Raw genomic sequence first — 26,549 nt, forward strand, 5'->3', positions numbered from 1 at the left:
CACATCATTTCTAATACAGCGTTAAAAATGGCGCACATAGCTCCAAATGCTAGATGTGGGCATGAAGGAAACTACTAGCACACTGTGGGTTGGATCCTGCAATCCATGTGTTCAAGGATCACAGGATCTTCCCTGACCTCTCCCCTCCCAGAGCCACTTCTGATCCCGGGACAGTTTATTCCCAGGGTTGAGGGACTTGAATATACTAATAGCCACAATGCTCAAGGTGGCTGTAGTGGAGAGGGAGAAACTGCCGTTTACTTTCTCGTCCATAAGCAGAACTCCACTCAACGAAGAGGCAAAAAGGATTATCCTTCCCAATACAGCCACTCAAATGACCCTGGGAACATCATCAGAAATGACCCAGGGTGGGCGGGAGATCCTGGACCAACTGTGCTTCCCGCTAGAAGCTCACAGGATACTAGCCTATGTTACACACAAAGATTCTGACTTATGAAGTGGACCCATGGGTCCAGGAGATTGGATCTTCACTCTTAGACAATGTGCCCTCTGCTCAATATTGTATGTACCAGATACCAACGTTTAGATATCTTTCATTTTTGAAACTGCAGTCCAGCAATATTCCATTACTATGACCTGCCGATGTACTTCTGACATTTCATTAGGTTTTTTCCAGTCCATTCTACAGCAGACCATACAAGGTGCTACAGTTTAAGGCTTCAGCAGAGAAGCCATCCCTACCCCAACCCAACTTACAAGGTAGTATTTCTCTCGGAAGCTGGGAGTGTTTGGTGGAGTCCAGCTGTATATGGAGTTCTTTCTGCTCCCCACAGAAAACTTGGTGGTAGATCCAGGAGACAAAATTAGGTTCTCTGTGTCAAAAGGGCTGTGAATAAGAAATAAAATTAGCTTAGAATTCAGACAGGTTAAAGGCCATCTTGAGTTTATCAGTGGGACATAGTACTGAAGCAGTTCTATACAGCGCATTACCCAAGCATTCTGTGTTTTGGCTCCCAGTGTGTAGAATGGCTTGCAGGAGGAGATTAGGAGACCATTAGAGCATAAGAAAGGCCATGCTGGATGAGACCAAGGCCCATCAAGTCCAGCAGTCTGTTCACACAGTGTGCAACCAGGTGCCTCTAGGAAGCCCACAAACAAGACGACTGCAGCAGCATTGTCCTGCCTGTGTTCCACAGCACCACATTCCTCAGAATGTGTAAAACAGGATTGTCCAGGAGGACATTTTTACAAAGGATGTAGTAAATGGAATTGGTTAGAAGGTACTTTTATAAAGGGAATATGGTTGTCATTTATTGCCTTTGTGCCACATTGTTTTTTCAGTTTTTGTAATCCAACTCTTGTGCTGTCTTATGCAGTATATATACTTATACAGTCTTATACTGTTATGCAGTACATCTTATACGGTTTTTCTTTATTGCATTGTTTTTCTAATTTTATAATCCACCTTTCAAGTCCATTGTAGTCAATACAACTGGGATAACTCTGCAAAGGATCACATCGCCTGCTATTCAGATCTGGCAAGTAACCAGCCTTTCCAGATTATGTCCCCCATTGTGGTAAATGTATAATTGTTACTCCTATGTTGAAGAGGATCTGGACGGTTTACCTTAAGATATTGCTTCAGGAACAGAGATATTACAGTTTTCCAAATGGGAAAAAAAACAGCATTTTGTTCTCAGGGAAATGGAACTTTCCCCACTAAATACTAGAAATCCAGTGCAATAGTGAATACAATATGATGTGATTGCTATGAGCATCTATTGGATAGCACCCATGACATCACTAATAATGAATGGCACAAATCTCCACCCCACCATGGCCATAATACTTTGCAAACTTTATTTTATTTTTGATTCTTTAGATCTGAGCGCTCCTGTAAAATACCACTGATGTACAACAGAATTCGTATAGAACAGCTGGTTTCAAAACTTTCCGTCTTGATAGGATCTTTTCCACATGTACTTGTCAGCCAAGGAATCCTGCAGTTCTGCATTGCAGGGGATTCTGGGATATGTTCCAGGATCCACAATCAGTTGATGTAGACCAGTGACCAGACCTGTTAACTATTATTATTATTAAAATATTTATACCCAGGCTCTCCTGTCGGCACAAGGTGGGTGTTGCTCTTCCTGAAGTGAAAATATGACCTAGAAGGTACTCTACTCACTCCCATTTGGCTGCGTGTTACAGAGCAGATAAGTAGTGGGAAGGCGACGGGGAGCTCACTTACCAAGAAACTGAAATGCCCATTGACATGCTGAAAGGTATTCCCTCCAAACAACCAGGGTTTGAAACTGACACGCCAGCCCTGGTTAAGAGGGAGGCCTGTTAGCATCGTTCATTTGTTATGGGATAAACATCTGCCCCAGGGCTGCATGGGCAGCTTTCATCAGAGGTGGTCTATCTACAGAGGACCTCACAGGCGCTAGCATGGAAGTCTCTTTGATTCCCTCATGCTGGTGGCACCGGTCTAGAGATTTAGGTAAGAATATTGTACAATGCATATGGTGAACTGGTAGTCCTGATCACCTCCCGATCACTCCCCTCTCTCTGAAGGCTGCTGGGTGACCTTGGGCCAGTCACAGTTCTCTCAGAACTCTCTCAGCCCCATCTACCTCACAAGGTGCCTGTTGGGGGGGGGGAGCGATTGTAAGCCACTTTGAGACTCCTTGTGATAAGAGAAAAGTGGGGTATTAAAACCAACTCTTCTTCTAAGCCAGCGTGGTGTAGTGGTTAGGAGCGGCAGACTCTAATCTGGTGAACCAAGTTGGTTTCCCCACTCCTACACATGAAGCCAGATGGGTGACCTTGGGCTAGCCACAGCTCTCTTAGAGCTCTCTCAGCCTCACCTACCTCACAAGGTGTCTGTTGTGAGGAGAGGAAGGGAAGGAGATTGTAAAACGGTTTGATTCCCCTTAAAAGGTAGAGAAAATCGGCATATAAAAACCAACTCCTCTTCTTCTAAATCTTAATCTTCCTCATCCAGTGGTTGGGCCCCTGAGATGGCTTTGTTCGTTTCCCTACCTCAACTCATTTTTTGCTAGAAGATCAGCATTATAAAGGGGTTACAAAAGCCAGGCAGTCCATTGCTGAGGCTGTCATGTTAAATGCTAAGTTTAGCAAATGTTTGCAAAAATGTTTGTTTCATGAAAACGCTCAGCATTTCGGCCACCAGCTGCTTGAGTTCTGCTGAACAGACGCTTGCCATAGAAACAACAAACCAATAATTCTTAGAGAATTTGCACATGTATTTATTTATATTTACATTGCTGTGAGTTCAAGCCTAGGCATATTTACCTGGGAGTAAGCATTCCTGAACACTGCACTACCTCTGAGCATACACACATATGCTGCTTTCTCACTGACAAGATGCTTGAATCAGTATGTCAAGATGGTCGTAGACATTTGGTGGACAGAAGACCTGAGGAGGAGTTTCAGAGAAAATGGAAACCATACACCGACTATGTGTGACCGCATTATGGTTACAAGGTGTTAAGATAATTAGAATGTTAATATCAGTAGTTTATAGAGAATGCAATAAGAAGAGGTGTAGTATAAAGCAGATGTCTGTAAGCAGCAGTTTGATCAATTTTAAATTGAGTTTAAACATTGATAAAATATCAATATTATATAGGCAGTAATGATAAAGGGCAGTAAGAATATCAATCTGATATTTGAAGCATTATGAATGGCTCTAAATATATGTTCCCTTTGTGCGTGTGTAAAGTGCCTTCAAGTCGCAGACGACTTATGGCGACCCCTTTTGGGGTTTTCATGGCAAGAGACTAGCAGAGGTGGTTTGCCAGTGCCTTCCTCTGCACAGCAACCCTGGAATTCCTTGGTGGTCTCCCATCCAAATACTAACCAGGGCTGACCCTGCTTAGCTGCTGAGATCTGACGAGATCAGGCTAGCCTGGGCCATCCAGGTCAGGGCTGTGTTCCCTTTAGAAGGTATGATATTTTGTATGTATGGGTTTGTATATGCTTTATTTTTTACTTCAATAAAAAAAATTGGGGGAAAGATGGTGGTAGACATCGCCATCAAGTTGCAGCCAACTTGACCATGAACCCATAGGTTTTCAAGGCAAGAGACAGAGCTGTCTGGCCCTTGACTGCCTCTGTGTAGCTACCCTGGACTTCCCCCTGATTAATTTCCAAGATCTGACAAGGCCAGGCTTGCCCAGGCCATCCAGGTCACAGCATCTCAAGATACAGGTATTTACACATAATGGCAGAAGTCCCCCTCAGACATTGTTCAAATGTGAAAGAATCTTTACCCGCTCCCCCCCCCAAAAAAACCCCAATCTATGCAGTGATAGTATCTATAATTTAGAGAAACTCCTTTATATTTCATAGTGCTAGGAAACTGGAATTTTGGTGACTTGTCCTAAGATCACACGACCTTAGTTTAGGAACCAGGCTTAGAAACTGCTTTAAAAGATGTTTTAGTTGACATTTATATTAAAGCCTTTAAAGCCATTTCTCATACACTTAAGTCTTTATCTATTGACCTCAAAACATCACCATCCCATGCTACAGCAGGAATCAATTTAATTTAATTACAGGAAAAAGGAATTTCTCCCAAGTTGGGCTTCACTTTTCATTTGAGTGCCCCTGGTTTCAACTGGACTAACTCAGAAGTATGCATGCTTGGAGGCTTCTGCCTTAAGTCAGAGAAACTTCAAGACAGTCTAAACAGACAAGTCACGGCAGAGCTGCTCCTGGCGAGAGCTCTGCCGTCATACTGCCGTGGAGGTAATGCTCTCCCAGTGTTGGCTTAATGCAGGTTAACTCAATCGAGCAGCCAGCGTCACACAGCTGGGGTTTGTCAAAATGAGCCAGTGCCATGCGGGAAGATTAGCGGCCCATCTGCTTCTTCTCACTTGGTAGCAAGTTAACATGAGATTTCCAAAAGACAGAAGTTTCCAGACGAAGCAGGCATAGATGTAGGGTTGCCAACCTCCAGGTGGTGCCTGGAGACCCCCCAGAATTACAGCTGATCTCCAGATGACAGAGATCCATTCTGCTGGCGGAAATGCTGCTTTGGAAGGTAGACTCTATGGTACAATGCTCTGCTAAGGTCCCTCCCCTTCCCCAAACCCTGTCCTCCTCAGGCTCCACCCCCAAATCTCCAGGATTGTCCCAACCAGCAGTTAGCATCCGTACGCAGTTGTTACTTAAAAACCCTTAACCTCCATAAAAGTCACAGCACACGCAGTTTTACATTTTATTTTGCTTCCGTTCTTAGTGTAACATTACAAATGGTTTTAAGCATCTATACAACTTTACTGCTCAGATCAGACCCTAAGACAAAACCTTGGTTTATTTTAACTATGGTTACTTCGTAGAACCAGAATTCTACTTACACTCAATCACACAAACCCCGGGCTGTCTTGACAGATTCTGGTTTCATCGCCTTCCCTCTAGCCAGACATCTCTGTATCTGGCAATGCTCAAGGTTGGCACCAGGGAAGAGAGCTGATATGCTAGGTAGGGTTTTCAACTTCCAGGTAGTGGCTTGAAGATCTCCTACTACTACAACTGATCTCAAGGTGACAGAGATCTGTTCACCTAAAGAAAATAGCTGCTTTGGACTCTATGGCATTATACCCCATTGAAGTCCCTCCCCTCCCCAAACCATGCCATCCTCAGGCTCCACTTCCAAAAACTTCCAGGTATTTCCCAAACCAGAGCTGGCAACCTTAATGCCAGGTCCATACATCACATGAAACCTTAGTGACATTAACTGCAATTAATAAATCAGCTTCAAACCATGGTTTCAGAACCTGGTTCTGACAGAACTTAATCAGCCATAGTTAGGAGAGTGGCTGCATCCAGATCTTTGCACTGCCTTCGAAATGCCTAGGCTGAGTTTAAGGGAGAAATCCTAAGCCAGTCAACTCAGAACCTTACTCAGGTCGTCAATCGGGCTTAATACCAGGAAAGCGTTCTTAGGATTGCACTGTGAGAGTGTAGATGGCAGTTCAGCTCCCTGTTATGGTTATACAAGCCCCACAGGTTGAGTCTTGTGTTGACCTCAGCACGGTTCCACCCTCCACAGATACAACTGATGTGCAAAAATCCTTCCATCCACAGAAATGTCTTAGTGGATCCATGCTGTTAAAAGTGTGTGTTGGGATCTAGAAAGATCAGCCAGGACTACCTGTAAATGTATGTAGCATTCAAATATGTGAAGCTAGCTTATTGGGGGGTAGGAGAAGGCTACTGATCCACTTACCCAAATAGCATCTTCTCATCAGGCAGTAGCCAGAGCTGGATATCTGACTCCTTAATTGGAGATGAACTTACTGCATGCAAAAACTCACAGTCCAACACTGAACTATGGCCCTTTACCTCTGGAATCAACGGTGATTACTTCTTCCCTCTTTAATGACTGCTCAACCTATACATCATGAGAGAGATACTAGAAAAATCTTCACTGTCCTGGACTCTGCCCTGTGAAAACCCATAGGATCCCATTCTGGAATAGTCATTCATCCCCCCCCCCCTTGAGGGATCATTTCACTGTTAAAGTTTTTGGTTGTGGTGTTCTTTTAACTAAGGACATTAATACTGCAGAGTACCTGCTGAAAATGTACAAGATTGTCATATCACACTAAACACAGAACTGTGTGTAAGGGGAAGCCAGCCGTCTACCAGGAAATGAAGACATTGATTCTGTGCACAAGCCCCCCTTGAGAATCCACTTGGCAACTGAGGGACATATTGAGCAAAACTCAAAACATTGCAAAAATGTTTTCAGGTTTCCCAATGAGGATTAGCTCATTAAAAAAAAAAAAAAAACAGAACATGCCATCAATTAAAGGGTTTCTCAGAAAACTCGCTTCAGCCTTTGAATGTTTCTTTCTTGGAGATAAACACACAAAAAACCCCAACCTATTGTGTTATTTACCACCATAAATGACATACAGGACGTCGCCTGTGGGTATTCTCATTTAAAACAGATTTCAGGCTGAAACAGAAACAATGCGGGAGAGCCATGATTATATCTCACGGCTTTTTCTCTCACACACATACATGCTTTAAAACAGATGAGGGAATAAAGCTCCAATTTTTACTGGAACAGTGACTCCGGGTGAAAGAGCAAAATTTAACTCTGCCCTCCTACCAAATACCTCTATTTTTTTCCTCAGAAGGCCAACAGGAGCTGGGTGGGGGTGCTTTTGCTTAAACCGAGGAAGAATTAAATCCCTTGTGTTCCCTCCAAAAAGGGGGATGTTCTCCCAAACCCCAAAGCCACCGCTCAAGACCAAGGGTTCTTTTTTTAAAAAAAAGTTAAGGAATCTCATCACAGACTACATCTGTTTCAGCACTTATACAATATATTAAATATATTTGACACATAAACATACAAATTTACCTGGGCCAGAAGTTGGGGTGACAGGTTTATATAGAACATGCACACTTCGAAGAATCCCTAGTGCTCCTTGGTGGGAAAAGCCATGTCTACAGTATCAATTTAGAGGCAATATAAATTTGTAATGGGCCTATTACCTAACATAATTGTTTAAAGCGCAGGGAATGGTCTTCAAACAGCTGATATGGTTCAGCTACTGGAGAGGATGGGCCACTTGGACACAATTAGAAAAGCTACTCTAAGCTCTTTTGAGGAAAAACACAGTGCAAATATGAACTAAAACCAGTAAAAACTAGCAAGGCACTGTATAGAAAGGGGGCCGTGAAGATAGTCCACAACCCATTTTTCATGTTCTCAGCTAAGTTTATGGCACCTAGAATCATAGAATTATAGAGTTGGAAGGTACCACCAAGGTCATCTAGTCCAACCCTCTGCACAATACAGGAAATTTACAACTACCTCCCCCCCACACCTCCATGCCCAGAAGATGGCCAAGATGCCCTCCCTCTCATCACCTGCTTAAGGTGCTGAGTTGTTTTCTGTTGCCCCAGAAGGTCGGACCAGAACCAACGGGTTGAAATTAAATCAAAAGGGTTTCCATCTAGACATTAGGAAAAAATTTCTAAATGTTAGAGCGGTTCCTCAGTGGAACAGGCTTCCTCAGGAGGTGGTGAGCACTCCTTCTCTGGAGGGTTTTAAGAAGAGGTTGGATGGCCATCTGTCAGCAATGCTGATTCTATGATTTTAGGCAGATGATGAGAGGGAGGGCATCTTGGCCATCTTCCGGACATGGAGTGGGGGTCACTGGGGGTGTAGGGGGGAGGTGGTTGTGGGTTTCCTGCATTGTGCAGGGGGTTGGACTAGATGACCCTGGTGGTCCCTTCCAACTCTATGATTCTAGGTCACAGAATCAACATTGCTGACAGATGGCCATCTAACCTCTTCTTAAAAACCTCCAGGGAAGGAGCGCTCACAACCTCCCGAGGAAGTCTGTTCCACTGAGGAACCGCTCTGTTAGAAAATTCTTCCTAATGTCTAGACGGAAACTCCTTTGATTTTATTTTAACCCGTTGGTTCTGGTCCGACCTTCTGGGGGAACAGAAAACAACTCGGTGCCATCCTCTATGTGACAGCCCTTCAAGTACTTGAAGATGGTTATCATATCCCCTCTCAGTCTTCTTCTCTTCAGGCTAAACATACCCAGCTCCTTCAACCTCTCCCAGTACTGTGTGCTTCCTTGGACTTTAAATATTGCACAGCCACAGAAATGTAACCACTGCAACACCCCTCTGCCCTGATCACAGCATCTTTGTTTTTTAGTAAGCCAAGTCTTTAATTTTGTTTGAGCAGCTGGATTCAGAAAAGGAAGAGGCCCCACAGATCATATTGCAAATTTACATTGGTTACTGGAGCACACGAGAAAATTTCAGAAGAAAATCAGCTTGTGTGTCATAGATTGCAGCAAAGCTTTTGATTGTGTGGATCATGAAAATCTATGGTTGATTTTAAAATAAATGGGAGTGCAGAATATCTGATTGTTTTGATGCACAACCCGTACTCCAGACAAGAGGCTACTGTTAGGACAGAATATGGAGAAACAGAATGGTTTCCAATTGGCAAAGGTGTCAGACAATGATTATTTTATCTCCCTATCTCTTCAATCTATATTTAATCTATATGCATAACATATCTTAAGGAAATCTGGATAAAGGTGGGGTAAAATTGGTGGAAGGAACATTAACAATTTGAGATATGCTGATGACACCACATCATTGGCAGAAAGGATGTGTCACTGGCAACCAAGATCAAGGTAATTCGTACCATAGTATTCCCCATTACTATGCATGGGTGTGAAAGAGAAGAAGGCAAACGGGAAGAAAGTAGATTCCTTTGGCATATGGTGTTCGAGGAGTTTTTTACGAATACCATGGGCCGCCAAAAAGACAAATCAGTGGGTTATAGATCAAATCAAGCCTGAACTCTCCCTAAAAGCTAAAATGACTAAACTGAAGCTATTGTATTTTAGTCACATTATGTGAAGACAAGAGCCACTGGAAAAGACAATAATGCTAGAAGGCAGCTGGAAAAAAGGAAGACCCAACGTGAGATGGACTGACTCAATCAAGGACATCATGTCCTTCAGTTTTTAAGACCTGAGTAAGGCTGTTAATGATAGGACTTTTTGGAGGACATTAATTCTTAGTGTCGCCATAAGTTGGTAGTGACTTGACAGCACTTAACACACACACATTTGTGAAAGAGCTAAGCCACTGCTCCAAACTCCTCCAATTATGCAAACAGAAGAAAAGGCAGCAGATCAGAAGCCTGTCTACACAGTAAGCTCACAATATAGTTCAGAACAACATCAAAACCAAATTTAGCCATGATCTACAAAGAGAACATCTAAGAACCTGTTTTGGGGGTTCCCTGAAGCCACTGGCTGCTGGTGTTAAAACCACCTTTCACTCTGTACAGAGTACGTTTTTCCCCTTTACCGCTGCTAACAAGAAAGAGGAATCTCTTGGGAAAGGCTCTATCCCTGGTGAAGAGAGCCTCTTTTCTCCCTCTCAGCTGTCTGGCGGTCCCTCTTGTCTCACTAGTGCTGGCAAAGCAGTTCAGGAGATGGGACAGACGCACAGACAGCAGGGATATTATTAAAGAGGCAATAAATACGGGTTAGTTTTCCCCTGTTCTCAGTGCTGTTTCTGAAAGTACTCTGGCTTCAGGGACTGGCTTCCAAATACACATAATTTGTACTGATTGCCAAAGTTGTCCTGAGACATCCCTGTGTAAATTTAGAGTCAAAACATTCACTTCAAGTGCAGAAAAAGAATTCACCCCTTAGGGAATCTGGCGCACACTCACACTTCTGGGTTTGTGCAGTCAGCGACAGGGAAGGGTTGGCAAGCATCAGGTGAACTAGGAGTGTCTACGAAGTGCATGGAAAGTTTTGGCACAAATCAGGAGACACTGAATCAGTTACACCTTCTCTGCTCTTGGCTATGCATACTGGCTTTCCTGACATTGTCTGCTAGCAGCAGGCAAGACATTTGTCTGCACGATAGTTTTTACAGTACAGCTCAGAACAAAGCCAAAGTTGATTTAGCCAACAGGCAAGACCAGCACTGAAAAATAACTAAGAGCCTGTTTTAAGGGTTCCCCAAAGCTACATATACACTGCACTGAATACTGGTTAGTGCCAAGTCAAGCATAATAAAGGCAAGGAAGTGGGAACATCCAAGCGGAGTCTAAAGGGTCAAAACAGACTTGATGGATAATATGGATCTCTCCTGGTCTATACAAAAATGAACTGCTTTTGTGCACAGGATCAGGACCATAGAGGAAGAGAAGAACGAGTTTAGTAAAACTGTGCAGGGCTTGAAGGCTTAATCAGATCTGGTCTTCATGCTATTGTTAAACGGGGGAAAGACATGTTTCTTTTTAAAAAAAACGTTAAAGGGTGGGTAGAGGGGGTTAGAGGAACAGCAGTGTGGGAAGCCTGGTTTTAATTAGAGAAACCAAGTGAGGAGTCAAGGGTTAAATCCCCTCTTTCCTCCCCATGCAGCCCTGATCTGAAGAAGAAGAGTTGATTTTTATAAGCCAACTTTCTCTACCACTTAAGGAAGAATCAAACCAGCTTACAATCCCCTTCCCTTCCCCCACAACAGACACCCTGTGAGGTAGGTGGGGCTGAGAGAGCTGTGACTAGCCCAAGGTCACCCAGCTGGCTTCATGCATAGGAGCGGGGAAACCAACCCGGTTCACCAGATTAGCATCCACCGCTCATGTGGAGGAGTGGGGAATCAAACCCGGTTCTCCAGATCAGAATCTACTGCTCCAAACCACTGCTCTTAACCACTACACCATGCTGGCTCTCATATAGTGGCTTTGCACAAAGTTTACCTTTTCGCCCAAGATCAACGGCAATGCCTAGAGGCAGAAGGACACTGGCTTGGATCCACCAAAGCGATTCAATAGACAGAATGATACCAGCCCATGGAGCCCTTAAAAATATTGGGCTTCACCAATGGAGGGGGCAAGAAAGTCACCCTCTGGAGGCAGAAACCCTTGCATCTGCAGAAACACTCAGGTGGATCCAAGCCACAGAATAAAGAGACGTTTTAACCATTTACGGGGAAGATAATAAAACGACTCAGAGAACTATTTCTTTTCATAGCAGATTTTAAAAAGTAAAATTGAATGCTGCCTTTCTTCTTAATGAACCCTTTCTTCCTCCACTGAGGAGAAATAAAAACGTTGCAGTGACCATAAACACATCATTGGTATTCAAGTCTGTCTTTAATAGAAAACCGTTTACTACAAAAGATGGCCTTTAAAATGGTTAAAAAGGAAGTTCTGCATGCTGTGAGGGGAACTTTTGAAGAGGAGTCAAAATGATTATACCGGAATGGTTAAGGTGCTGCACAAATCATTGTAACCGTGTTACAAGTCAGAATTGAAAAGCTGACGGGCATATAAAAACAACTGGATTCAGGTGACGTTCTTCCCTTTCCCTTATTTCATGCAAATATTTATGGTCCCGTCTCAAAAGCTTTCATTTTCCAGCTCTGCTTCATTGTCGGAGGCCATGCCTCACATCTGAACAGACATGCCCACAGAGCACGGGCAGCAAACACCAGTTCCACCTACAGCAGTTTTTAAAAATGGAGGCCAGACTTGGCCACAACCAGTAAAAAGGAGGATCCGGGTATTTTTTATAAAAGACAACTTGGCTTCTATTCAGTAGTTAGCCCCCAAAGTTATGTTCCTTCAGAAGGGTCATACTTAAGCTGAAGACCGTTGGGGGTGAGGTGGGGCGCCACTACCTAAGCCGTGCTTGGCCTGTAGATAAGAAGAAAGGGCTTATGGTTTGAGGAGTGCCGCCATAAATTTTATGCACTTCTATCTTGAGCACTAGCATCACCATACCAAAGAGTACAACTTCAGGATAGCAGACTTGTGGTTAGAAGTTGTTACTTATTTATACCCTGCTTTTCTCCCCAATGGGGAACCGAAGCGGATTACAACATCGTTCTCCCCTCCTCCATTTTATAATGGCTATCACCCTGTGTAGTCTGTACCGAGCCCCGTGGTCAGCTGCAGTACTGCAGTCAAAAGCTCTGTTTTTGACCTGAGTTCTCTACCAAAGGAAATCGGTTTCAGGTAGCCGGCTCAAGGTTGACTCAGCCTTCCATCCTTCTGAGGTTGGTAAAATGAGTAGCTAGCATGCTGGGGGTAAAGTGTAGACGAGTGGGGAAGGCAATGGCAAACCACCCCGTAAACATAGTCTGCCTAGTAAACGTCAGGATGTGACATCACCCCATGAGTCAGTAATGACCCAGTGCTTGCACGGGGACTACCTTTACCTTTTTAAATCACCCTGTGAGGTAGGTAAGGCTAAGAGTGCGTGATTAGCCCAAGGTCACCCAGCAAGCTTCCATGGAACAAGTTGGGATTTGAACCTGGATCTCCCAGAACTCTAAATAGTGTACTTTGTAGCACAAACACTAACACACTGACAAACTCCTCATGAAACTGGCTTCATCTCACAATAAACTGCTTGACATTTATGGAAACCATTCAGGCATGCTGGAGAATTACATTATTAACATTTGGATTCTCACAGACTTTGCATCATACCTTTGGGTTCAGCTTTGATAGAATGACCAGGGGTCAGGAACCACACCTTGCTAGGTGATCTATTTCAGAAGTGACCATTGACACTGAATACTTACTTCCAAAGGACCTCCAGTTGGAGCTTGATGGTCCCTAGTTCAGTGACGTCCACAATGATGGTCTGAGGCCTGGTCATGAAGAAGTCTATGCTGTCACATTTCACCATGCCTACCAAGAGGGTACTCAGTCCTCGGAGTTCAGTGACCTGCAAAAGTAGGTGATACAATAGCTTGGAAAGTTGACCCATATTTGTCTGTCTCTGCAAGAGCATTAAACACAGTAAGGTGTGTGTGTGTGTGTGTGTGTGTGTGTGTGTGTGTGTCTGTCTGACTGACAGAAAGAGATTATACGAACAAGGCTTTTTACAGTACGGAAGTGAACTCTAGAAGACGATCTGCCTAAGGAATTACTAAGGAAATACTGAAGTGTCATCATGAGTCTCGGAAAGCTCATTTTTGCATTTAGGGTATTATTAATGGGTCTATTTAGTTCTCTGTCTAACTCTCAAAATAAAAAAAATTGAAAATTCAATAGATGCTAAAAAATCATTGGATGAAGAGTTGATTTTTATATGCCGACTTTCTCTACCTTTTAAGGAGAATCAAACAGGCTTACAATCTCCTTCCTGTCAGATAGGCTCTCCGCCGGCCCCGGATAGAAACAAGATGGTTTCCCCCATGGACAAAATGGAGTCCTTATGCACTCAGTCCCTCCCCGTTTGCACCTGGTCTCCTGCCCAAGATCTGCAGCTCAATGGAGACCTGCCCCGGTAATGGCTGATCTGATACCAGGTCCCGCAGAACAATACTGGGAGCCCGGGAAGATCAGCCACTTAACGCACGCATTTTACTCTGAATACTTTTGCTCAAGTCTTTACCGGTAGTTTGCTTCGGTATTGTGCCTTTGTTTCCAATAATCCAATCAACCCCATTGTATCCACCCTATATATGTTTCAATATTTCCCCATACCTGTATGCTAGCCTTAAGTCTTCTGACCTGCTGAAATTGCTGTTCTTCTGAAATAAACTTTTTACTCGCTGTATCGTCTGGAGGAAAGTTATTGCCTGGAACGCATGGATTTGCTGAGGCCTGACACTTCCCTTCCTCTCCCCACAACAGACACTTTGTGAGGTAGCTGAGGCTGAGAGAGTTCAGAGAACAAGGTCGCCCAGCTGGCTTTTTGTGGAGGAGTGGGGAAACCAACCCAGTTCACCAGATTAGCCTCCGCCGCTCAGGTGGAGGAGTGGGGAATCAAACCTTGTTCTCCAGATTAGAATCCACCACTCCTAACCCCTACACCATACTGAACACACAAAGGTACCTTATACCAAGTCAAATCACTGGTCTGTCAAGATCAGAACTGTCTACTCTGACTGACAGCAGCAGTCCAAGGTCTCGAGCAGAGATCTTTTATTTCTCCCACTACCTGTTCCTTTTAGCTGGAGATGCCGGAGACTGAAGCAGAGACATCCTGCATGCAAAAAGGATGCTGTACCACTGAGCTACACCCCCAAGGTACAGTACAGATTACGGACATAACAGATGCCTGTGTGCAATAGCAGAGCCCCTAACCCCCACAGGAAAATAGCAAGGGGACAGAAGGACCCATCATCTCCCCTGGATAAGGGTGCATGCATGCTTAACTTATGCCCTAGGGGATTACCCTCACCAGCAGCATGCAGAATACTGGTGCTAGCCTACAGCTCACAAGGAGCAGAGGAACTATGTTAGCAACACATGCTATTTCCACCATGGAAAAGCAGCAATGGAAAGCAAGTTTATATTGAGGTAGTTGAACACACTTCACATTTGCCTTTGTTGGGTTCATAATGTACATGTACAAAGGACTTAAGCACACCACCAGAATTTCCCTCTCTCACCAATGAGCTTTTTTGAGCTGTTAGTTATCTGCTATCAAGGTCTACTTGGTCTGCTATCAAGGTCTACTCAGTCTACTTGGATTAATGAATATTTGCTTATGAACCCTTCTGCCAACCTTTAAAATGCAGGGAGCAATTCTGATTAGCAAGACTAAGCAAAGGTGAAAGGGTTAAACCCCCTTTCCTGGTCCCAATGCAAATTGAAACTACACAAGCAATCCATTTGCATTTTATAAACAGAGACCGCATGCTTTTCATTCTGGCTTGTTTTTGCCTGTAGGTGCAGGAGGGTGGGAGGGCACAGAACTACCCCAAATACTTGGTTATGTGGATTTCGCTATATTTTGAGTACCTGGGAATCTCCTGAGAGACTAACTTGAGTTTTACCTATGACATTTCTTTCATATACCAATGAGATAGTAAAGTCATCATGTACCAATTTTGTCACCTTAAAAAAAGATCTTAACATACAAGTCAGGCCTTGGGATTGTTCCACGTAGGTAGAAGTCATTTGATGTCTTATTGCTTTAACACACAACCAGCCTCAAACAAAAATTGTATTTCTGGCAATGTGAAATCTCTATTTACAAAGGCCATTTCACACGTGCAAATTGTCATTTGACAGGACAGTCATCAGGCAACGGAAAAGCACATTTGAACTCACGCCAACTCAGCTAGCACACTTTTATCCCACTCTTCCTCCGGGGAACTCAGGGTGGCATTTGTGGCCAGAGTGGTGTAGTGGTTAAGAGCAGTGGACTCTGATCTGGAGAACCGGGTTTGATTCCCCACTCCTCCACATGAGCGGCGGAGGCTAACCTGGTGAACTGGATTTATTTCCCCACTCGTACACACAAAGCCAGCTGGGTGACCTTGGGCTAGTGACAGCTCTGTTCGAGCTCTCTCAGCCCTCACAGGGTGTCTGTTGTGGGGAGGGGAAGGGAAGGGTTGAGTCTCCCTTAAGTGGTAAACTGGTAAGTGGTTAACTGGTAAGCCAGTCTGAGTCTCCCTTAAATGGTAAAGAAAGTCGGCATATAAAAACCAACTCTTCTTCTTCTCCTGTCCTCTGTTTTATCCCCACAATCCCCCCTGCAGTAGGTTATTCTGAGTGTGTGACTGGCCCACTTAAGAAACCCGGCAAGTCTCAAGACAGAGTGAGGATTTGAACCCAGATCCCTCGGATCCTAGTATGACATACTAAATCACAACACCACAGGGTGATAGTTAAAATTTCATTGACTAAAGGGGGAAGCAAAAAAGCACAAGCATAATGGATTTAGCTTAGCCAAAATGAAAACCAAATCCATTCATGGCTTTGGAAGAGGTGATTCATCTTGATTTAGTAACGCAAGACTTTTGCATGTTTTCTCATGATTTTTGCCCAGTGCCTCTCAATTAACCTCTCTGAACGTCCAGCAGTGGGTGAGGAAAGAGAACATTTAAAGGCAGTTCCCAAAGCTCTGCTGGAGAGGGATCAGGAATTCCTGGTTCCCTCCAGACGCACATTGCCAGAGAGAAACGAGTGTTGCAGTATTTTCTCCCTTGTTGGCTCGGAAGCTGCCCGGGGGGAGGGAAAGGAATTTCCAGTTTAGGAAATGGCATGGGGAAGGAGAATTAACTGGCCCCATTCCGCATGAGATGGGGAATTGTGGGGAGATGGCTGCCAGCTTGTGAGATCCAGGCAGTGTTTGTCTTTCTTCTCTTGCAGGTACTTGTCCCAGGCGTGGCCAGGAACACAAGCCAAAAGTCTCTTATGCTTTGGCTCCTAACCTGAGGATTGTAGCCTAGAGCTGGAGGAAGGTCCCTTGGAAGAGGGTGGGTAACGTCATTTTAAAAATACAACAATATACAATATAAATATACAGTAAAACCATCAATAAAATTCTAAAAACCTAACATGATGGCTCACAAGTCTAAAAGCTGTAGGGACTGTACAAGTGGCAACCCTTTGCTTCGGGTTACTACTGGGGACAGAGAGAGAGAGAGATACGAATGATCCCCACACACATACACAGTGCTACTTTTTGCAATTCAGCATCTGCTTATCTAAACATAGCTCTTTAGTTCTACAGATAGTTTGGTTCCCTCCAGCCACGAAATCTACTTGTGAGCGTGGGACATTCAGCCTAACCTACCTGACAGAGCCAGTCGCTATTGTGAAGATAAAATGGGGGGGGGGATATAAAAAGCCCTAAATTTCTTGGAGAAAGGGCAGAACAGAGCATACAGCTTGTGAAATACAGGCACATGATGTGAATCAATTTTGGCCCAGATGAACAGAGTAAGAAGCTAGGTACCATAATATTAATTGTTCTATGCATATATAAACACTGGAGTTAACCAACTAAAGAGAAGAAGAGTTGGTTTTTTATACCCCACTTTTCTCTACCATAAGGAGTCTCAAAGCAGCTTACAAGTGCCTTCCCTCCCCCACCCCCCATAACAGGCACCTTGTGAGGTAGGTGGGGCTGAGAGTTCTGAAAGAACTGTGACTAGCCCAAGGTCACCCAGCAGCATTCTTGTGGAGAAGTAGGGAATCAAACCTGGTTCTCCACATTAGAGTCTGCTACTCTTTACCATTGTACCACGCTGCCTTATCGAGAGGGGGGGAAATCAAGTGCCAGGGAAAAGTAAGCAGTAAAATCAAACGCTGGGTCAATGAACCAGGCCATTCATGAGGAAACCTTCCAACCAGTTTCACTAACAAAGAGGACTCTACTCTAACCAACATAAGCTACTACCTTGATTTCAAACTTCTCATGGAGGTTGGGTATAAAAACCTTCTCTTCCTCATCCCACGTCTGACTGTCGTCTGTCTCGATCTTCCCTTTCAATTTCCACTTCTGACGTCCCAGCCGTACAAACACCTGAAGAGATACACACAAAGGGATTAAATGAATCCTAGGGTGTAGCCAGCATTTGAATTCTGGGAGAGTTTCTCATAGAACTCCTTGGATTCCTGCACCCAATGCACAGGCCAGATACACAGTGATTTCAGAGCTGACGTTCTTCCAAACACAGGAGCATTTCCATGGATGGAGAGATTTTCACCAAAAGAGCAGGAGTTCTTGCCTCCCCTGCCAACCCAAAATGCCCCCTGGAAATGTTGCTCCTGGGCCAGAGCTGCATTGGCTGGGGCACTTTGCAGCTCCATCCCAAGTGTAGCATTTGGGGTAGGGACTCTGGGCTGCAGAAGAACCAGGGATGCGAGAAAGTTGTGCTTTGTAGGCTGAAATCCTTCTGTCCACAGAAGTGTTCTTGGGGATCCAAGCTATAGCTTGACTTTTCAACAAATAATAATGTACTTGTGAAGTCCTTCATTTAATTAAAAACCCCTTCTCTGCCTTCTCTAAGTTCAGTGCAGTTAAAATAAGATCCAATGACACAACTAATTAAAAAGTGTTAGGTACCACTAAACAGGAAGTAGTTAAGCCTGGCAAATGTTTTTTTGTTTTTCCTCTTACAGCTAATCCACTGTTCCATCTGAAACAGAATGCTCTGCAGGCCTTTCAAATAGGATCGCCAGCCCCTCTTTGCCACTGGCAGGAGATTTTTGGGGCAGAGCTTGAGGAGGGCGGGGTTTGGGAAGGGACTTCAATGCCAGAGTCCAATGGCCAACGCGGCCATTTTCTCCAGGGGAACTGATCTCTATCGGCTGGAGATCAGTTGTAACAGCAGGCGATCTCCAGCTAGTACCCGGAGGTTGGCAACGCTACTTTCAAAATATGGCGATGTCTTTTGTACCTCTATGCAGGCAGCCTGTTCTACAATATGGGGACAATCACAATAAAGTTCCAGGGCCATGCAGAAGATGGATGCAAAGCCTGAAGTAAGGGTATCGCCAAAAGCAAGGGCTGCAGGTATCTAGGTTAGCACACACTGCATTGCATGGGTACTGGGTGACTGCTTAAAAATTGGTAGTGAACCAGAAAACTCTCTCCTGTATTGTGAGTCAAAAAACAAACAAGGAATCTGCGATGTGTAGTTCCTTAGGATGAGTTGTCTGTGTCTGCATTTGCTGGCTTAGCAACCACCAATCACTAAGGTTGCCAACTGCCAGGTAGTAGCAGGAGATCTCCTGATAATTCAACTGATCTCCAGCCGATAGAGATCAGATCACCTGGAGAAAAATGGCTGCTTTGGCAATTGGACTCTATGGCATTTAAGTCCCTCCCCTCCCCAAACCCCGCCCTCCTCAGGCTCCGCCCCCAAAATCTCCCGCCGGTGGCGAAGAGGGACCTGGCAACCCTACCAATCATAGGCAACTTTCCAGTTCAGGGCAGCATTTGGATGTAGACTAGGAGAACAGGCAGAGGGATACTAGAAGGATATTCATCCCCGGTTTTCCCCATTTGATTTAGGAAACCCGTCAGTCTCTACCAGAACAACCTGCTGGGTAGGGCCAGCCCTGCTCTCAGCTGCAAAATAAATAAATAAATAAAAGTGGGTGGAGCTGCCTTTGATTCATGGCATACACTGTAAACCTAGCTGTGGAAGGGCAGTGCTGGGCTTTATTAACACTGCATTGCAGAGGTGCATATACCGTAGGGTTGGGAAATTCCTGGAGATTTTGGAGGTGGAGCCTAGGGAGGGATCTCAGCAGAATATAATGTCATAGAGTCCACCCGGCAAAGCAGCCATTTCCTCCAGGGGAGCTGATCTCTGTAGTCTGGAGATCAGTTGTAATACTGGAAGATCTCCAGGTCCCATGTGGAGGTTGGCAACCATATCCTACAGAGACAGGCATTCCTTTTTCATCTTTAGAACTACAATTCCCCCATTCTTTAACCTGTAGGAGAGTCAGTGTGGTGTAGTGGTCAGACTAGGACTTGTGTGTCTTAAGTTCAGATCTCCTACTTGGTCATGACTGTGGGCCAGGACTAGGGTTGCCAGCTCCAGGTTGGGAAATACCTGGAGATTTTGGGGGTGGACCCTGAGGAGGGTGGGATTTGGAGCGGGGAGAGACTTCAGTGCCATAGAGTCCAATTGACAAAGCGACCATTTTCTCCAGGTGAACTGATTGCTCTCTGTCGCCTGGAGATCAGTTGTAATAGTGGGAGATCTCCAGCCACCACCTGGAGATTGGCAGCCCTAGCCTGGGCACAGCCCACCTCAGAGTTATTGGGAGGATAAGGCAGTAGTGGGAGAACCCTGAACATCATTCTCAGGCCTGTGGAGGAAGGGTAGGATAAAAATGAATAGATGGATTTTTGCTTAAATTTAGGTCTTATATTCTCCCTTGCTCACGCTCATATGAGCAGGCACACCCTTTCTCAAGGCTTTCAAAATCATACCAGAACAATGCCAGACCACAGAGAAGACATTGATCCTGAAATTGCAGAGTTTCCCTACACAACTGTTGCTTCACCATCAAAGGAGGAGCCAGATAAAGATGTACAACTATGCCAGGTTTCTTTCTTCTTTTTTTAATCCATGTATAATTTTGTCAGTTGTTCTGTTTCTCTTCCTCTTCCCTTACAAGGTGCTGTTTCATATGCCTTTTCCCCTTCTTATATGGTTTTTTAATTCCACATGTACTTTGTATGCCTGTTATATATGCTGGTCCCAAACGTGCACAGCGAATAGTGAGAAAGTTACAACATATGCAAAAAAGCTGTTTAAAAAATGCTCATTTCCTGATGGAAAATATTCATACACCAGCAAGCACAAAGCAGAAAACATAAGTTTTCATCATGTTAGCTCCTGCCTTGCAGCAAAGCAGGAAAAAAAATGGTATTCAGCATAGGACTGCCAACCTCCAGATACTAGCTGGAGATCTCCTGATATTACAACTGATCTCCAACTGATAGAGATCAGTTCACCTGGAGAAAATGGCTGCTTTGGCAATTGGGCTCTATGGCATTGAAGTCCCTCCTCTCTCCAAACCCCGCCCTCAGTCTCCAACCCAAAAACCTCCCGCTGGTGGCGAAGAGGGACCTGCCAACCCTACCCTACTTTTACTTTCCTTCCATCGCCTCAGTTTTTTGGCTTTTGATTTCTGCTTTCCCTTCCCTTTCTCTCTCTCCCCCCATTCCTGATTGGCTATCCCCATCGCTATATTTATTATTAGGGTGCCAATTGGAATTTTACAAATTAATCAGGTTTTAAAAATTTTTTATAGTATGTATTTTTAAACAGATTGTTTATTCTTCTTGTTATCCACCCTGAGCCTGACTGTAGTCAAGAAAGGGTGGGATATAAATCTAAATACATAAAGAAAACCTGTCTGTTTGAGTTCACTCTGTCAACATGAAGCTACCTTACATTGAATCAGAACATTGGTCTATCATGGTCAATATCATTTACTCTGACCAGCAGTGGCTCTATAGAGTCTTGGGCAGAAGTCCTCCATATTACCTAGTACCTTATTCTTTTAAACTGGAGGTGCTGGGGATTGAACCTGGGACCTTATGCCTGCAAAGCAGATGCTCTAGGGCTGAGCTACAACCTCTGCTGAATAACATAAAAGATTCTTAATTATATTCCATCAGGGAGTGAACTGGGTCTCTAGAGCTTATTTAACAGAATATGTGATTCCCTTTGATCCCTCTCAAACTGGGCCTGCGGAAGGGATGCATCTTCCAGCCATGTGAGTGGGTGGGGTCAGCTGATATGCTAGTTATTATACACAAATAAGCTACAGCCATGGCACCACCCATAAGAGGCACAGAAAACCTCATTCATTATTCTAAAGGCAAAACCTTGTTTTCACAGTAATCCCGCATTTGCATTTTGCAAGATGAAGAACCAGGATTGCTACATACTGTACCTCATACTGGTCTCCCGGGCAGAGACGCGCATAACCCACCAACCCTGGGAACAATACAAAACAAAAGAGGAATTTGTAACCTTGGAAGACTCCAAGAAAGGAAAGCATTAACATAAATAGTTGGAGATCTCAGAAGAAAGAGTTCTGGTTACCATCCTTACAAGCAAATTCCATACATCAGATTTAGAGCCAAATGACATCCTTACTTTCCGGGGGTGGGGTCTGGGTTCCCTGCAGCCACATAACAGCTGTGGGGAATGGCTAAAAATAAAGCAGCGACCATTTGGGCTTGAATGCTGCCACAGGGGGACGAAGGGATCCTGCCTCTTCCCCAGCTGTTTTCTGAGCTGAAACAGCAAGAGGGGGGTGTTATTTCCTCATTTTTGCTACTCCATTTGGAGTATTCTTTGCCCATGCAGGAGAAAAAACAGTGAAATTAACACACACACTCCAGTGCTGGTCTCACATGGGAAAATGGCTTGAACACATGAAGCTGCCTTATACTGAATCAGACCCTTGGTCCATCAAAGTCAGTATTGTCTACTCAGACCGGCAGCCGCTCTCCAGGGTCTCAGGCAGGGGTCTTTCACATCACCTACCTGCCTAGTCCCTTTAACTGGAGATGCCGGGGATTGAACCTGGGACCTTCTGCATACCAAGCAAATGCTCTACCACTGAGCCACAGCTTGCTGCAGGATCCCATCCTCCCCACTGCTTAATTTTTTTTAAATTACCATTCCTCACTGTGCTGCTAGGGTTGCCAACCTCCAGGTGGTGGCTGGAGATCTCCTGGGATTACAACTGAATTTCAGGCAAGAGATGAGTTCACCCGAAGAAAATGGCCGCTTTGGAAAGTGGACTGTATGGTGTTATACCCCACTGAAGTCCCTCCCCTCCCCAAGCTCTGACCTCCTCTAGGTCCACTTCAAAAATCTCCAGGTATTTGCCAGCCTAGAGCTGGGAACTCTATTTACTGCAGAGAATCTGGATCAACTCTTTTTTAAAAAGTGAATGAATTTAGGGACAATCATCACCATACCTAGAGTTCCATGGAATTTTAATTTTTTTTTAAAAAAAGAATGAAAAGTAGCCACAGGAGGCTTCAACTAGGAAAAGAGGGAGGGGCGGGTATGCCTAACCCTTCCCTTGCCATCACTCTTCTCAAGATCACCTCCCAAACCTGCTTTCCTCCTTTCCACTACAACTGCTTTGCTTGTCTCATCTCAGCAAAGCCTTCTGAAGGTGCCACCTAGGGTTGCCAGGTCCCTCTTCGACACCGGCGGGATATTTTGGGGCAGAGCCTGAGGAAGGCGGGGTTCAGGGAGAGGAGGGACTTCAATGCCATAGAGCCCAATCGCCAAAGCAGCCATTTTCTTCAGGTGAACTAATCTCTGTCGGCAGGAGATCAGTTGTAATAGCAGGAGATCTCCAGCTAGTACCTGGAGGTTGGCAACCCTAGTGCCGCCCTGCAAATGAGTTAGGTCAACGGCAGCCCATTCCTGAGCATTCTCCATTGTGGCCCCCACCAGGTAGAACAGCCCACCTGATGAGGCCAGGAAAGCTCCCGCACTAATATCAATGCCACAGAATGCCAAAATAAAATTGTTCAGGAGGGCATTTTTTATGCAGGGTTGTCATTTTAACATCTGTGGATTAGTTTCTGTGGTATTGACAGGTTTTCAATTTTTGTTATCCACCTTGCATCTCTGGGGGTGGAAAGCAGACTATAAATGAAGTACCTACATACATGAAAGGGGGGGAGATATGGGGGCTCTTATTTTTCCTCTCTGCACAACAAAAAGCACCTGGGGGCAATGTTGAAAGGAAAAACAGCTGGCCCAGGAAGTCATTAGCACCTCCACTGGCTCTTTCTCTATTCCTGTTTGGAGCCTCGGGTATCTATTTTTTTTAAATGAACAGTTGGAATGTTGCATGGTATTCCATGCATAGCTTCACTCTTATTTGGTGGCCTCAGGCAAGCCATTCCCCTCACCTGCAATATACATGAATAGGGAACATTATTATGTGAGAGACAGCTGGAACCACTAAAGAAGAGGACATCACTGGCCAGAGGTAGTTTTCATGTTCTATTAATTCTGGGTTATTGTGATGGTGTGTTATGATATCCAGGAGTTTCAAAGCACCTCAAGTGATGCAGTGATAGTCCCACAGATAGTTTGAGAGGAGGGAGTGTGTTGCCACCCGACGGTTTTCCAAAATCACTTATAGATTCACACCACTGAGAACACAGAAACAGGAAAGATGTGCCATAATACCTGGGGAGGTAGAAGAGGAGGAATATGAAAACAACCACCATGCACTGGATGTGATCTCCTCAACAGTATAGATCACTTTCAGAACTCTGTTTTATTTGCTTCATGGACACAACCACCTGTGCTCTTGGCGCCAACATTTCCAGGGCATCCCTAACAGCCATGCTTCCACACTCAACTCCAATCTTCCTAGAAAAAGCTCCATTTACCTTTCATCTTCAAATGAAATTCTCCCAAGTGTACTTCAAGTGTCCCCTCAATCAGACACATATCCTAAAAGAAAAATATGCAGTGTTGGCATGGAGCAAGCTGGGGCATAAAGTGTCCAGTATGCACTGGTGGTTTCACTGTCAACATAAGCCACTGGTACTCAGTTCATCAGGGGATGCAGAACAGTATGGTATAGCCCGATCTCGTCAGATCTCAGAACTTAAGCAGGCTCAGTACTTGGAAGGGAGACCACCAAGATTTTCAGGGTGTGAGCTTTCGAGAGAGTCAAAGCTTCGACTCTCAAAAGTTCATGCTCCAAAAAATCTTGTTGGTCCCTTAGGTGCTACTGGACCTGAATCTGTAGATTCCACAGGGGCATCTAATATCCGCGAATTCTAAGCAAATGCAGTATTTTTCATTGAAAGGTCTTAGACAGAGGCAAAAGCAGTCCTACCTCTGTACATTCTTGCAGGTTCTTATAAAGTTCTACTAGGCTTTCCCTGGATGCTTTGGTGGAAGGGGACAAGGAAAAGGCGTGTTTCATATTCGAAGCACCATCTCGCAGCCTGCACTGGATACTGTAAGCTTCGTACAGTTCTTCTACCTTAAATGAACAGAGAAAACAGGTACAGCAACAGTACTCATTCCAGACAAATCCCACAGATACCCAATGGCATAATTAAGCAATCCCTTAGTTCTATACCGTTATAAATGCATGGCAGCTTATTGTTCATTATAACAACAGTAAAGCCATTTATGCTTGGTAATTAGCAGCCTGTTCCAGGCTGAAGTGCCCCACATATTTTTTTTAGTTTAGTGCTGAGCCTTAATTTAGGAAGTGACTGAGAAGCCAGCACATACCTGCTTCGCATTTCTTAAGAGCCCCTTTAAAAGAGCAACCTTTTGTATTTGCTTCGCCCCAGTACCGAAGCATTTACTGAAAGAACCATGAAAAATCACAAACTCAGCTTAGCCATGCAAACAACCAGTGCCAATGGCTACGCAAACGAGATAGCAGCAGGCGAGTGGGGGGGAAATTTCTCCTTTTGCATCAGGACCGTGAATAGGTATTTTAAAGGTCGCATTTTCATATGCCAATAAAGGTAATTGTATTGTATTGTATTGTAAAGGTCGCATTTTAAAAAAGAGCTTTGAGCGAGCATAAAAATTCCCCCTGCATAAATGGCTTAACTGTATAACCTTTCAGTATTCCTTCACAATAGTTAATGGATTCCAATTTCTTCATGTCAGATTTAAATTTTCTGAGAATGTCAATGGGTCAGATCCAGCTTTTTCACTCAGCCCCATCCAGTTTCCCCTCCTTACTATAGGACTTGCTCCAAATGGCTTTTGTACAAGTAGGACCAATTATCCCCAGCGTAGCCTTTTGGGGTGGTTCGTGCAGACCCTTCCTTGTTTCACCTGCAGAAAATGTGTGGCTGGATTCAATCCATATGCCACAACAGCAGCATCAATGGTAGAGTTAGGCGCTTATTGACCAGTGGGATTTTGAAGTACTTACTTTGGTTGGATTATGTCCATTTGTACTGGACGAGAAAGCGAAAAAAGATATCAGTTTCTTGTGAACCAAATCTATAAAGCCACTCAAGTGAAAAACCCTCTTCCCTTAGGATAGCACTACGTTACGATTGCCACAGAGAACAGTGTTTTCTGCAGTAGTTTTCTGCAGTAAAATTTTCTGCAGTAAAATTTGTCAAATGTGATTACAGTGTTTTCTGCAGTAAAATTTGTCAAATGTGATTACAATCCATGTGGGAAACCTGGCCCAATGTGATTACGGTAGTGAGTCTAAAACCACAAACCTCACTGACACAGAACACTTGCTGTGAACCAAAGCGTATGTGCATATATGCTCTACCATGCTATAAGATCATATGACGCTGGCTTATATCAAGTCCGACCCTTGGGCCTTCTAGCCCAAAGTGCTCTATACCAGTGGTCTTCACCACAAAGGTAAGGGTACCCAGATGAGTTGAGACATTTTTGTTATTGCCTTTTGGAAGAACCAGCTGCTTAGAAAAAAATGGCATCATACAGCTTGCCTTTCTTTGCATGAACGTTGAGAAGACCAATAGATCTGACCCTTGCCCTGGTTTCTCACTATGGTACGACACCTGGTGGCTTCCTACCCCCAGCTCTTCTGGTCTTCTGCACATGGGTCTCAGCCTCAACCACGGTGAGGTCATAACTCTAGCTCCCCTACTTCCTGTCATATGATTCTGATGTCATATGACTTCCTGTCACATGGTTGCAGCTCAGTGGGGTCCCAGGCCTGGAAAGGTTGAGGACCACTGTTCTACATCAACATGAACAGCCCTTCATGGTTTTATGCACAGGTCTTACTTTGCTATCTTGTCCAA

The 26,549-nt window shown here is 44.4% G+C and overlaps 1 protein-coding gene across 1 annotated transcript in view; it reads right to left on the reverse strand.

Annotated features, from left to right (window-relative positions):
* The window catches only part of RIPOR3 (RIPOR family member 3), a 79,196-nt gene that overhangs the window by 25,410 nt on the left and 27,237 nt on the right, over positions 1–26,549 (reverse strand). The window contains exons 6-11 of the mRNA XM_056844617.1: positions 24,623–24,772; positions 24,168–24,231; positions 21,686–21,729; positions 17,658–17,783; positions 13,096–13,241; positions 718–847 (exon numbers count right to left, since the gene is read on the reverse strand). Of these exons, the coding sequence (XP_056700595.1) occupies positions 718–847; positions 13,096–13,241; positions 17,658–17,783; positions 21,686–21,729; positions 24,168–24,231; positions 24,623–24,772 (660 nt within the window). The remainder of the gene's footprint in view (positions 1–717; positions 848–13,095; positions 13,242–17,657; positions 17,784–21,685; positions 21,730–24,167; positions 24,232–24,622; positions 24,773–26,549) is intronic.

Source organism: Euleptes europaea, chromosome 2 (genome assembly GCF_029931775.1).
Source record: "Euleptes europaea isolate rEulEur1 chromosome 2, rEulEur1.hap1, whole genome shotgun sequence".
Lineage (NCBI taxonomy): Eukaryota > Metazoa > Chordata > Lepidosauria > Squamata > Sphaerodactylidae > Euleptes > Euleptes europaea.